Source organism: Gobio gobio (genome assembly GCF_949357685.1).
Source record: "Gobio gobio genome assembly, chromosome: 1".
Classification (NCBI taxonomy): domain Eukaryota; kingdom Metazoa; phylum Chordata; class Actinopteri; order Cypriniformes; family Gobionidae; genus Gobio; species Gobio gobio.
Window position 1 is genome coordinate 68578015 of NC_137097.1, and position 14527 is coordinate 68592541.

The 14527-nt window shown below is 39.5% G+C and overlaps 1 protein-coding gene across 1 annotated transcript in view; it reads left to right on the forward strand.

The window, feature by feature from the left end:
* Positions 1–253: 253 nt before the first annotated feature.
* Positions 254–14527, forward strand: part of abca3b (ATP-binding cassette, sub-family A (ABC1), member 3b) — a 99644-nt gene continuing 85370 nt past the window's right edge. The window contains exons 1-3 of the mRNA XM_079827426.1: positions 254–452; positions 3907–3984; positions 12329–12584. Of these exons, the coding sequence (XP_079683552.1) occupies positions 3931–3984; positions 12329–12584 (310 nt within the window). The 5' untranslated portion in view covers positions 254–452; positions 3907–3930. The remainder of the gene's footprint in view (positions 453–3906; positions 3985–12328; positions 12585–14527) is intronic.

Here is a 14527-nt window from a genome sequence, read left to right on the forward strand (position 1 = left end):
AATATGCAAATTAAGAGGTATAACGTTACATTTGTTTGCCGTTTGAAAACTCAATACAAAAAATGTTACAACGGTAAGTTCATTTGATAATTTGATGTCTGATGTGTGTGTGTATATAATATATACACTGATATATACATACAGCTCTGGAAAAAATTAAGAGACCACTTAACATATAAATATAATAACTTACTTAATGTATAAACATAAACGTCAAGACGGTCACATGACCGCAAGCAGCCGCCCAGCTGGCGGAGGTCACGTGACCGTATTTGTTGTGTCCGCTCGGCACGGCCGCTGCGTTGCAATGTCATCATCATCTTCATCATTATGATCGTCCTTATGAGTGATATTATGACTGATTTTATCCGTGACTGAGCCGAACATTTACCCAATGCTCTCCGACTGAAAGAGACGCCATCGGAGCCCCTGTGCAGGACAGATAGACGAGGGTAAGGTGAGCCGTGCGCGCGCCCGCGTGCCTGGTTTCTATTGTGTTTTGCTGTGGGAAACTGGGAATTGGTCTGATAAACAAGTTCTTGAGTCAATCACAGGATCTTCGCAATGATCAGACTAAAGGAACAAATGCATTGGACATAATGCATGTTTGATATTTAAAACAGACAGTCGTTTCAAAGAAAGAATGCATACAAAAACAAGCAGACAATATGTGTCTAAACGCACGAGACAGACAAACAGGAACAATATGATGTCACTGCCGCGTCAGTAATATTAAACCTGTTTATGTTTAATAATAATAATAATAATTTGTTACGCTTTTCTTGTTTTCTTTACACAGAAGACATGCATTTACTGGCATGTTACAAAGATGACAGATGCTAAAAGTCACCTGCATATTAATCAAATACCTGACCTGACACCTTTAAATACAAAGAAGTATTTCATTTAACCGCTGATATTTTAATCTGAATATTGGGATGGGAAATGGTGTTCCCCTCAGTGTCAATATGGTGCTAAAACTGGCCTTAAACTAGCTGAACATGACATTGTGTTGCTGCTCATCCAGTCAAGACTTATTCACACTATTAAAGAGTCGGGTTGTCATACTAAACATGGCCAACGTTTAAAAAAAAATGATGGATGTGTGTTATTTCTGTGCCAGATACACTCCTTCAGGATTCGCTTAAGTTTCGGAACGTTTTTTCCAAGTATGGCCCTGTGTGACGGGTTTTCAAGTCAAGTCACTTTTATTTTATATAGCACTTTTAACAATGCAGATTGTTTCAAAGCAGCTTCACAGTGTTAAACAGGAAAATAATACAACAGAATTTGATTCGGCTGTATAGCCATTCCGAAGAAAATTATGATGTTATCCAGTTAATTTCTATTATCATACAGTGACAGTGTGGGCATTAGATCAGTAATTTAGTTTATATGGTTAATTTAGTTTAATAATTAGATTTATTTGGATATTTAGTTGAAAAATGTAGTGTCCCCAACTGAGCAAGCCAAGCCAAAGGCGACAGTGGCAAGGAAACCAAAACCCCATCATGTGACCTTTCAAACCTGTCCTGGAGGACCCCCAGCACATTTTGTGTGTCTCACATATTTGACACACCCGCTTCAGGTCTTTCAGTCTCTAATAATGAGCTCATGAGTTGAATCCGGTGTGTTTAGATGAGGGAGGCATGCAAAACATGCAGTGCTGAGGGTCCTCCAGGACAGGTTTGAAAACCCCTGAGGCCGTATTGCTTATATGGGCACTTCTCCCGGATGACCGCGTGCACATCGAGCGAGAGCAAGAGCACGTCCACCCACATGAAACAATACTATAGTATATTATAGTAAAACTACAGTAAAATGACTCTAGTAAATACTATAGTGTTTTTGAACCATACTATAGTAAAGATAGATACTACAGTAAATTGTAGTATATTATAGTATTAACTACACTTTGTTAATTTACTGTAGTATATTTACTATAGTACGGTTCAAAAACAGTATAGTATTTACTAGAGTAATTTTACTATAATTTACTATAGTAGGTTTTTCATGTGGGCATCAACGAGCTTCGTTCGGGTTACGGGATGCCATTTTGTTTTTAGAGCACGGAATCAACAATGCCACTAAAGAAGTGTGTTTCTGTTTGTGAAGGTGAGATAACCATGTTCAGCTTCACAAATAACCCAGCGTTAAAGGGATAGTTCACCCAAAAATGAAAATTAGCCCATGATTTACTCGCCCTCAAGTCATCCTAGGTGTATATGACATTCTTCTTTCAGACGAATACAATCGGAGTTATATTAAAAAAATCCAGGCTAATCCAAGCAGTATTATAGCATTAATAGTTGCTCTGTTTTTGAAGTCCATAAAAAGTGCATCTATCCATCATATAACTGCTCCACACGGCTCTGGAGTGTTAATAAAGGCCTTCTGAAGCGAATCGACGCGTTTGTGTAAGAAAAATATCCATATTTAAAACTTTATCAAGTAAAGTTTTGGCCGACCGCCTTCCCTGTTCAATTTATGGGAAAAGTGTTGAAAGTTCCCCTGCCGATGGAAAGACTAACGTGACCAGGTCCGCTCGTCATGACGTCACGTACACATCTTGAGTTTCACTTTCAACATTCATCACTTTTCCACGGAAGGCAATCGGCTGAAACTTTACTTGATAAAGTTTTAAATTTGGATATTTTTCTTACACAAACGCGTCGATTCGCTTCAGAAGGCCTTTATTAACACCCCAGAGCCGCGTGGAGCAGTTATATGACGGACAGATGCACTTTTTATGGACTTCAAAACAGAGCAACTATTACTGCTATAATACTGCTTGGATTAGCCTGGACTTTTTTAAAGGGATAGTTGACCCAAAAATGAAAATTCTGTCATCATTTACTCGCCCTCAAGTTGTTCCAAACCTGTATGAGTTTCTGTTCTGCTGAACACAAAAGAAGATATTTAGAAGAATGTTTGTAACAAAGCTGATAGAGCAACCATTGACTACCATAGTATTTTTTTTCCTACTATGGTAGTCAATGGTTGCTCTATCAGCTTTGTTACAAACATTCTTCTAAATATCTTCTTTTGTGTTCAGCAGAACAAAGAAACTCATACAGGTTTGGAACAACTTGAGGGCGAGTAAATGATGACAGAATTTTCATTTTTGGGTCAACTATCCCTTAAATATAACTCTGATTACATTTGTCTGAAAGAAGTATGTCATACACACCTAGGATGACTTGAGGGTGAGTAAATCATGGGCTAATTTTCATTTTTGGGTGAACTATCCCTTTAAGGAAACGTTTGTTTTTCTGGAGTTCTGCAAGTGTGTGTGTTTGTTGCCGGTCATGAGTGGAAACCGCGGGCGGTGAGTGAAACTGCATCAAACGTGTGTGTTTTGTTGGCACTCGGCGTGTAAGTGCTTATAATGTGAACAACACGAACGCATAGTAAATTGAAAGTTATCCAGGGATAATGCGATGATTTATTGTGTGTGTGTGTGTGTGCGCGTTGGTGACTCTTTAGCTCCGCCCTAACTCCTCCACAAGCTCGGCTGTTTTCAGAAAGAGTCGGTACAGCGTATCTGTCTTTTATAAATCTGATAAAACTAAAGACTCTTCAGAGATTTGAAGGATCATGCAACACTACTCTATAGGTGCTCAAGATGAACTGTGTGTGTTATGCACACTTTCAGTAGTCCTTGTTTGATCACACCACATTGTGCAATCAGAGCTGAAATAGCAGTTAATTGTTTGAACTTATCTAAAACATGAATATATTCATATAGTTGTTCTGTTATCTCAGAATAGTTTCGTAGTTGCGAAACACCCTTGTTTACAAGCTCAGAAGTGATGTGGAATTCATGCAATGGCTCTGTTACGGTTTTCCTCACAACTCTCGAAAAGTCTTGTGCTGTGACCTGATGCTCACTTTCTCTTCGTCCAGGTTGTGAAGTTCTGAAAATCGACAATGGCTGTGCTGCAACAGTTTGGATTGCTGCTATGGAAGAACTATATTCAGCAAGTGAGTATTTGTCTTTGTCTGGTTTTTATTGCTTTTATTGCTAGTTTTATGGCAGTGACACACACTGGCTTTCAAAGGTTTGGCATCAGTTAGACATATTTTTTTTTTAAAAGAAATTAATAGTTTTATTCAGCAAGGATGCATTAAATTGACCAAAAGTTAGAGATTTGTAATGTTACAAAAACAATTTCTGATATATAAGCATAAATGCAGCCTTGGTGGGCACTTTTTTCCAAAAACTTTTAAAAAAATCTTACCAACCCAAACTTTTGAACGTTAGCACATGGAGCAAACAAAATGTGGGTGGGTCCTCCCCTAGAATTTTTTTAATGGAGTAATGCCATTTACATTAAGTGCAAATAGCCTGTCTTGTTTATTAAACGTCTGGTTTGGCCCAAGCGGCAAACTCCCGCAGTTTCTCTGGAAGCCAATACGGAAGTGACTTCAACTGCAATTCATCGACTGGCCAGGGTTAGGGTTAGGGTGGGGTTAGGGTTTAGGGTTAGGGTGGGGTTAGGGTTAGGTGGGGTTAGGGTTTAGGGTTAGGGTGGGGTTAGGGTTAGGTGGGGTTAGGGTTTAGGGTTAGGGTGGGGTTAGGGTTAGGGTGGGGTTAGGGGTTAGGGTGGGGTTAGGGTTAGGGTGGGGTTAGGGTTTAGGGTTAGGCTGGGGTTAGGGTTTAGGGTGGGGTTAGGGTGGGGTTAGGGTTAGGGTGGGGTTAGGGTTTAGGGTTAGGGTGGGGTTAGGGTTTAGGGTTTAGGGTTAGGGTGGGGTTAGGGTTTAGGGTTAGGGTGAGGTTAGGGTTTAGGGTTAGGGTGGGGTTAGGGTTTAGGGTTAGGGTGGGGTTAGGGTTTAGGGTTAGGGTGGGGTTAGGGTTTAGGGTTAGGGTGGGGTTAGGGTTTAGGGTTAGGGTGGGGTTAGGGTTTAGGGTTAGGGTGGGGTTAGGGTTTAGGGTTAGGGTGAGGTTAGGGTTTAGGGTTAAGGTGGGGTTAGGGTTTAGGGTTAGGGTTAGGGTGGGGTTAGGGTTTAGGGTTTAGGGTTAGGGTTTAGGGTTAGGGTGGGGTTAGGGTTAGGTGGGTTTAGGGTTAGGGTGGGGTTAGGGTTAGGTGGGTTTAGGGTTAGGGTGGGGTTAGGGTTTAGGGTTAGGGTTTAGGGTGAGGTTAGGGTTTAGGGTTAGGGTGGGTTTAGGGTTAAGGTGGGGTTAGGGTTTAGGGTTAGGTGGGTTTAGGGTTAGGGTGGGGTTAGGGGTTAGGGTGGGGTTAGGGTTTAGGGTTAGGGTTTAGGGTGAGGTTAGGGTTTAGGGTTTAGGGTTAGGGTGGGTTTAGGGTAAAGGTGGGGTTAGGGTTTAGGGTTAGGTGGGTTTAGGGTGGGGTGGGGTTAGGGTTAGGGGTTAGGGTGGGGTTAGGGTGGGGTTAGGGTTAGGTGGGTTTAGGGTTAGGGTGGGGTTAGGGTTAGGGTGGGGTTAGGGTTTAGGGTTAGGGTGGGGTTAGGTGGGTTTAGGGTTAGGGTTAGGGTGGGGTTAGGGTTAGGTGGGTTTAGGGTTAGGGTGGGGTTAGGTGGGTTTAGGGTTAGGGTTAGGGTGGGGTTAGGGTTAGGTGGGTTTAGGGTTAGGGTGGGGTTAGGGTTAGGGTGGGGTTAGGGTTTAGGGTTAGGGTGGGGTTAGGGTTTAGGGTTTAGGGTTGCTATGGGTTAGTGCTGCTATGTTCTCTAGGCTTGTTGCGATAGTCGGTGTTACACCAGTTACATCACTTTCCCACCGTCGTTTTGATTTTTTAATTAGAGAACAGACGTTACAATTAAAAACTGAACTGAGCACAGACCAGCAGCAGGAATCAGATTTCATTCATCACGAGAGTGAGGAGCTGACAATATGACGGCGGAAGATTTGGTTTCAAAGCTAAATGTAAAAGCGTCCATTTTAGCGAACTTGTCGTTGTACTGTTCTGTTTTTGTGTTTTTCATTAAGAGTAATATTGAACACACCTTTCAAGCAATTCGCTCCCAAATTGGCTCTAATTCTAAAGTGAAAGTGTAATGTGCACAGGCATTTATAATGAATGCAGCCTCCATTCTTTGCGAAATATGGATAAACATGCGCGCAAGAAACAAAAACCTTGCAAAAATTGTATACGACCCTCCAAATCACAGAGATGCCGATTCGCACGGGACTAATATTATCACAGGACGTCTGTGTTCGGCGAAATATGGTTGGTCATTTGCGGGGGAATTGTTACTTTACAAATGACAGACACGGCCAATTCGCACATATTGTTCCTTTAAATACTCACGTGTTTGACACCATCTCAAACGTTCACAGTGTTATGATTCAGCATTCCTAGCATGTTTTAGAAGAGTTCAAACAACCTGGGGCCTCATTTATAAAACTTTGCGTAGGATTTGCGTCAGAAGTGGCGTACGTATGAAACATAGGACGTGCGTATGCACAGAAATATTCGGATTTATAAAACCGTGCGCACGCACATCCTACGCAGTTTTCCCTTAATAAATCACAATCCATTCTAAATGTAGCGCAGCTTTTGCGGCTTCATGTCACGCCCATAGTTGCCCATAAATAGTCCGTGAAACGCCCACAAGTTAATATTCATCGATTGCGAAATCATGGCAAATACAGAGAGGAAATAAATTTTTTTTAGCTTCACTCAATGTGAAGTAGAAGTTATCATTGGTGAGGTGGAAAAGAGGAGAAAAATTTTGTTTGGAGGGCACAGTGTGGGCATTACTAATGCCAAAAAGGCACTTGAGTGGCAAAAGGTTGCAGACGAAGTAAATGCTGTAGCCTCACAACCTCGGGTCGTGGCCGAAATAAAAAAGAAATGGTCGGACATCAAAGTCGAGGCAAAAAAGCGTCTAGCGCTCCATCGCCAGAGTGTGTCCTCTTGCTGTCTGAAGATGCGTTCACTCCGAATCCTTCCATTTGCCACATCTTCTAGAGCGCAAGATCAGCCATTGTGCGTCATTACGCATTGTGATTGGGCATTTTATTTCCATCCATTTAATTGAATCTGACAAGCTATAGATGTCTGTTATAATCTACGTGGAAATGGGAAATAGTTCAGTGCAAATGTAATGTCTTGCAGTTTTCTGAATGGTTGAGACATACGCCATACGTTATTTCATCAAAAATAAAACAAACTAAAGGCACATGAATACCATGATTCCGTAGCTGATGAAGAAATTTTTGCTATGAAAACAACTTTCCCCAGTGGACAATTAATACATCTATCTATCTATCTATCTATCTATCTATCTATCTATCTATCTATCTATCTATCTATCTATCTATCTGTCTGTCTGTCTGTCTGTCTGTCTGTCTGTCCGTCCGTCCGTCCGTCCGTCCGTCCGTCCGTCCGTCCGTCCGTCCGTCCGTCCGTCCGTCCGTCCGTCCGTCCGTCCGTCCGTCCGTCCGTCCGTCCGTCCGTCCGTCCGTCCGTCCGTCCGTCCGTCCGTCCGTCCGTCCGTCCGTCCGTCCGTCCGTCCGTCCGTCCGTCCGTCCGTCCGTCCGTCCGTCCGTCCGTCCGTCCGCCAGCCAGACGGACACATTGACGAGAATATCAGTTTTGTACATTAGCTATTTCGTTCTGTTTACCATATTATTTATGAGGATGAATTGCATAACATGGCAATATTATTGCAGAACATATTTCACTTTTCTTTTTGCAAATATGTGTTAATTTGCATTTCTGTTGTAATTTTCGTTTGTTTTACACTGCAGATCGATCAAACGGGTGTTTGTGTAGGCTGTTAATTGTAAGACTTGCTTTGTGAAGTCTTCATGTTATTTATGAGAGGCAGTAAAGCCATTTCTTTTACACAACGGTCTACAGTTTCACACACTTTCACGTGTTTCTTCCGTCTGCCGACGGTGTCGCCATTTCTCATTTCACCCGTTTTTGTGCGTTTTTCTGGGTCAGAGCTTGCGTGAAGGACCGCACATTTTCCCGTCAAGTTTGCTTTTTATAAATACTAATTATTGCGTAGAGAGCGGCGTACGCCTTCTTTTGTGCGTACGCAACGTTTATAAATGAGGCCCCAGAGCATTTTGACGGATGGACCGCTAGTTAAATAGGTTGCAATACATTTTTCAACTAAATATCCAAATAAATCTAATTACTAAACTATATTAACCATATAAACTAAATTACTGATCTAATTACTAATCTAAGGCCCACATTGTCACTGTATGATAATAGAAATGAGCTGATAACATCAGCGTTTTCTCCGGAACGGCTGTACGACTGAATAATATTATGCTGCATTATTTTCCTGTTTAACACTGTAAAGCTGCTTTGAAACAATCTACATTGTAAAAAGCGCTATATAAATAAAGTTGACTTGACTTGACCGTTCTGGTCATCCAATTGATTTGAATTAATCTTGTAAATATGCAAATAAGAATGTAACAAATGTGCTGTACAAATTTGCATTGTGAAATCGCCCAACTACATGAAATGAATCCTTCAGGGTGAAGTATGACAGTAGCCAGGTTTCCATCCAAGGATTTGTTTAGCGATATAGCTGATGGAAATGGCAATTATCGATAATTTTTTGCAAATGTCGATGACACAGAATTTATATGCTAAAGTTAAACAGAAAAAGATTATGTCGATACTTGTCGAGAAAAAGGCCTTTAACGCAAATAAATGTGGTGTCACATGACAAAATAAGCCTATGCAGCGTCCACGTTTGTGGCATTGCTCCCATTAAAGCACCTTTTCTCTGTATCTATTATATTCATATTATTAAATTGTATATTAAATTGTTTTATTACTATTGGTAAAAATAAGATGTTACCTCTCAAACATCATCCTTATTTTTGTAATTTTGTATGTTTTAATCTAATAAAAGTTAATCGGAAAAATATTCATTTGTATATTTTACATTTAAAAATATTATTTGTGAAAATAGTCAGCAGTAAACTGGTGTATTTCAGTTGTCTCATCACTCTGCATTTTACAAACATTTGGTATGCGGAAGATATCATTTGCGATATACACGAAATTATGTATGTAACGACTCAAGGGCAGACTTATGCAACAATGCGTTTTTTTAGGAATGACGTCATTACACACCATTTTATCGGTACAATGCCAATTGAATGGAAACAGGCTGGAGACAGCAAATTTTGCAATCTTTTTTAACGCATATTCACGGAAACTTGGCTAGTGTGAAACATGCAACAAGATAACCCCTGATTATGTTAACCAAGGGTTAAAAATGACCCTAGGTTAATTGTTTAAAGTGTGAATTTGGTCTGAAAATGGTCAGAATAAATCAGAAACCAGATATTTTAGTCGAGATGTTACAGCAAGATCTATTTTTGAAGGAACAAGGACATGTTTCAACTAGTTTGCGGCGTGTAAAAAGCACAACAAAGACTTGGTGTTCAGGCGTAATCATTACCCCTGTTCACTGCATTTGCTATAATGATTTAACTCTTTTGCTCTATTGAATAACTTTACTGTTCCTTTCCATATTTGGCCTTATAGATTAGATTTGAGAGTTTCTTAACAGCTCTGTTTGCCGTGGACGCATGGCTTGGAGGGTTGCGTGAGTGTTGGTGTATGTATTTTTCGCTCTCCTTTGCTCTGCACACTTGTGCTGATTTGCTGCCTTGTGTAAGATCATGTGCAGGTGTGAAGTCTATCAGAAATGAACTTTCTGAGCAATCAATTGAGCTTGATCAAAGTGCTGCACGAAGTGTCCCAATTCCCTCCTGATAGAGGGCTTTTTGCACACGATTGGGCTCCAGCTGTTGCTAGGAAACCCAAGCCAGCCGAGGCAGTAAACACTGGCCCCTTCATGCCTCATTATGGCAGTGAGCCGCGCTGCCTTCCTGCCCCACATCACGGGTCTAAAGTCCTTTATCGATCTAGATCAAGCCTCAGGTGCTGTGTGGGCTCCTGCTTACTTGCACATGACGCATTGACATACTCTAAACACTAGATCCACAACACGAACATGACCAATTCATCTGTAAGTTAACACAAACGGGAAGCTTGCAGCTGATATATAATATTTGTTACAGTTTTAAACATTTTTATCTAAGTATCACGACCGTAAAAGCATCAATTCTGCTTTGTTTTTATTTTTTAAATCAGTCTAAAGTATAGAAGGGTATTCATAATAATCAAACAAACCCATCTGTGTCCTAGTGGCCTTTTCTTTCCAACCTCTGTCCATACTGGCTATAAAATGACTTCTTATTTTATTTCCATTCACCCATCCATCCGCCCATATCTACATAACTATTATTGCATTCTTCCATGATCCATATACATGCATATCTAACTAATTAAAGGTGCAGTGTGTGAATTGTAGCAGCATCTAGTGCCCTTTCAAAGCATATAGAGAAGCTACAGTGGCTGACACAGGACAAAAATGCAAAAATGTCGTTGTCTGAGAGATCAGAGAGAGACTAGCGCTCTGTAGAGAAGTTTGTCCGTTTAGGGCCACTGTAGAAACATGGCGGTGCAAAATGGCGACTTCATTGTAAGGGGACCCGTGGTGTATGGAGATAGAAATTGCTCATTCTAAGGTAATAAAAACATACCGGTTCATTATTTAAGGTCTTTATACTCCACTGAAAACATAGTTATGTATATTATATTGCATTTCTGTCAATAGATCCTCATAAATACTACACACTGCACCTTTAACTAACCATAGGCGGAGAGTGAACTAACTCCAAGGAAAGGCTAATGCTGCATTCACACCGAACGCGAATAGAGCGTCAAAATCACGTCTAGTTTGACGCGTGAATATTTTGAATCCATTCGCGCGTCCACGGCGAATTGGACGTGCGTAGAAATCGAGTGTTTGAAGCGAAATAGACGCACGTTCAAGGCGCTCCAGGAGAAATATGTCATAAAACACCACTCTGCCTCTTTTCATTTTCATTAAAAATATATATTAAACATTAATAGCCACACAAATGTGGTCCAGGCAACTCCTACATTATCTTCACTGCATGTATAAATATCCTTAAAAAATAAAGTTATGAAACTTCTCTTTGCCCTCAGTCAAAACGATTTGGCAGACAACAAATTATAGATTCATGACAACAAAGATCGCCCGTTAGATCCACACAAGATGAACCACTACAGGACATCAGAGCCAGCGGAAAACGCCAGAAGGACTGGCCGAGGAAAGGCTGCTCTCACCGGGGTTAATGAGCGCTGAGTGCCCGGTGATCACCTGGATCTCACAACTCCAAAAACACAAGATAATTTTTTTAAGTAGGTGCTCTATTTATAAATAAACCACAGATTTGAGCTTTAAACAACTACATTCCCACCTGAAAAAGTCTTAAAACTACATTTTGTGACCCAATAGTAGTATTTTTTAATTATGCAGGGTTTCTCATCACGTCACTTTACCACGTGACAGCAGCAAGCAGGCTCCTGATTGGTTAACGCGGCGCAAATTGACGCCAAAGTTCAGATTTTTCAACTCTGGCGTCAGACGCGAATTCGCTTCAAACGCTTGAATGCACAAAAAGCACCACTCGCGCATTACGTGCGTATCGCGCAAGACGCTCAATTCGCACCAATTTGTGTCCATCGCGCCGTGCGAAACATGTATATCGTGCCGCAGGACCTCCAGACGCGCATCAACGCGCCTTTCCATTGACTTAACATGGAAATCACTCACGCCAGACGCTCTATTCGCGTTCGGTGTGAACGCAGCATTAGGAGATATGCTTCCCCTTAAAAAACACATTTCCTTGTAATAGTTTACATTTACGTGTCGTTGCACAACCTACACAGCCCAGCATAAATGCTCCTGATAAATCATTTGTTATTAAAGCATCTACGTTCACAAATCACTATTAAAGCAAGCATAGGCTAGTGTATACGGGATTTATCTTGGCAGAAAGTGTGCAGAGAGCGCTCCATCTATAATCACTAAAAAGCTGTTATCTTCATCGCAATCTCACAAAGTTCTGTTATACTAAATGAAGCTCGCCGCACAATGCATCTCTTATTTACGTAATGCTCAAAACGTCAGTTTTTGTTGATCGCTAACGTAAACCCCTCTGATTGGCCGTTGCGGTCAAGAAATCAACAGATGTGTTTGTGATTGGCTGCATTGCTCAACGCTGCAAAAACATGTTGTAAACAGAAACCTTTGACGCTCTTTTGAGCATTATACTCCAAATTTGTGTCACCAAAATGCTATTATTATGGGAAAAACTGATCCTAGACCTGCAGTTATGGGCAGCTCTTCACTCTAAAAGCAATCAGCAATCTGCCTATGTAACTGACTAACCATCCATCCACCCATCTTCTGTTCTGCTCATTGACTTCCTCTTTCTCTCCATCTCCAGAAGCGGCAGATCCTGGTCATGCTGCTGGAGATCGCACTGCCGCTGCTCTTCTCAGCCACCCTGATCATCCTGAGGCAGAACGTGTCAGTCACTAACTACCCTAATGCAACACGCTACCCCAACTTCCCGTTGAGCGACCTGCCACCCATACTGTGCTACCAGAAACTGCAGCTGGCCTACGTGCCCGCCAACGCCAGTGTGGTGCGGCAAATCACAGAGGACGTCCGGCGGAGCCTGGGAAGCTGCATCGGAACCGGTAAGAGCTTCAGCTTCAGCTCAAAAGTATGGAAGTGTATTCATCAAAACTCATCAGAGCTGTGGCCAAGAGGATCTGCTCAGATACAAGTTTGGCTGGTGTTATTGTCTAATCTCCTTCCCAATATATGCATCAAACTTATGCAATAAATTGGAAAACCTATATGAAAATATAATTTATTATTATTTTCTTAATTTTTTTTTTAATTATTATTTTCTTTTCTTTTTCTTTTATTATTTTTTGTTTTGTTTTACAGCCATATATATGCAACAAATTGACAACATGGAAAACCTGGAAATAACAGATTTTTATTAGTAATATTTTTTTGCTGTTAAAAAAGGACAAAAGGAAAAGATATATACAGCAAGGTTATGAAATAAATTGGAAAACCTATATGGAAATGTAATTTATTTTGTTTTATTTTACATTTTTTAAATATTTTCTTTTCTTTTTCTTTTTATATATATATATATAGGGCTGTCAAAAGATTAATCGCGATTAATCACATCCAAAATAAAAGTTTGTGTTTACATAATATATTTGTGTGTACTCTGTATAATTATTATGTATATATAAATACAAACACATTCATGTATATATTTAAGAAATATTTGCATGTATATACTGTATATACATTTATATTATATATAAATTAGGGCTGTCAAAAGATTAATCGCGATTAATCGCATCCAAAATAAAAGTTTGTGTTTACATAATATATGTGTGTGTGTACTCTGTTAATTTTTATTTATATATAAATAGACACACAAGCATGTATATATTTAAGAAAAAAATATTATTTTTATATATAAAACATTTATATTTATATATATTATAGATTATATAAATGTATATACATGCAAATATTTCTTAAATATATACTTGAATGTGTGTGTATTTATATATAAATAATAATTAACAGAGTACACACACATATATTATGTAAACACAAACTTTTATTTTGGATGAGATTAATCGCGATTAAACTTTTGACAGCCCTAATATATATATATATATATTTTATTTATTTATTATTTTTAATTATTTATTTATTTTTTCTCTCACACAAACACAAACCTGGAAACAACAGAGATTTTTATTAATATTTTTTAATTTTATTAATACTGTTAAAAAATTACAAAAAATATATATACAGCAAGATTATGAAATAAATTGTCTCCACTTTTAGGGTGTTTTACACAGTCATGCAAAAACTGGAAATGGCTTTAATTTTGTGATAATTTTGTGTAAAGTTGTGATTTCAAGGCCTGGGCAACTTGAAATATATACAAATATCTATAGTCTACCTGTTTTTCAATGCTAATTTTTAAAAAAAAGTATCCAATAGATATTGCTCCTTTTGAGTTCAAATATTTTTCGATTAATTTTCTGTCATGAAAGCTTTAACAGTCAAAACTAATATACACTTAAAAAAAAAAAAAAAAAAAAAAAAAAAAAAAAGTGAATTCCCTGTTGTCGCCTAGAAATTGCATCTCATCTATCTGGAAATCATGCATGACTAGAAAATTCATGGAAGTTCATTGATCCAAAAGCGTTTGAGAATCACTGCTCTTTCGTCTCTATAATGAGTTTACAGTTGAAATGCAAAGCATCTCTGGAGTTTTGTGAATGAATAGCACTGTGACCACACCAAAACCCTTAATGACAGGTTTTCTGGCATAAATAGCTTCTGTCCGACCCTTGAATTCTCTTGGGGCTTGTGTTTATGAGCTATCATAAAGTCCTGCAGTTGGTGAGTCACTTAATATATACGTTTCTCTGGTCTGTGTCCTGATAACGTGAGTCATGGAGGAGGTCCATAATCTGATGCCTCAACTACCTCTGACTGTAAAATGAACAGCTTTAATGCTGTGAAAGTGCTGTGTAATATTCACAACTGACTGAACATACTGGTTTAAAAGAGTCTGCAGCAGCGCTCACGT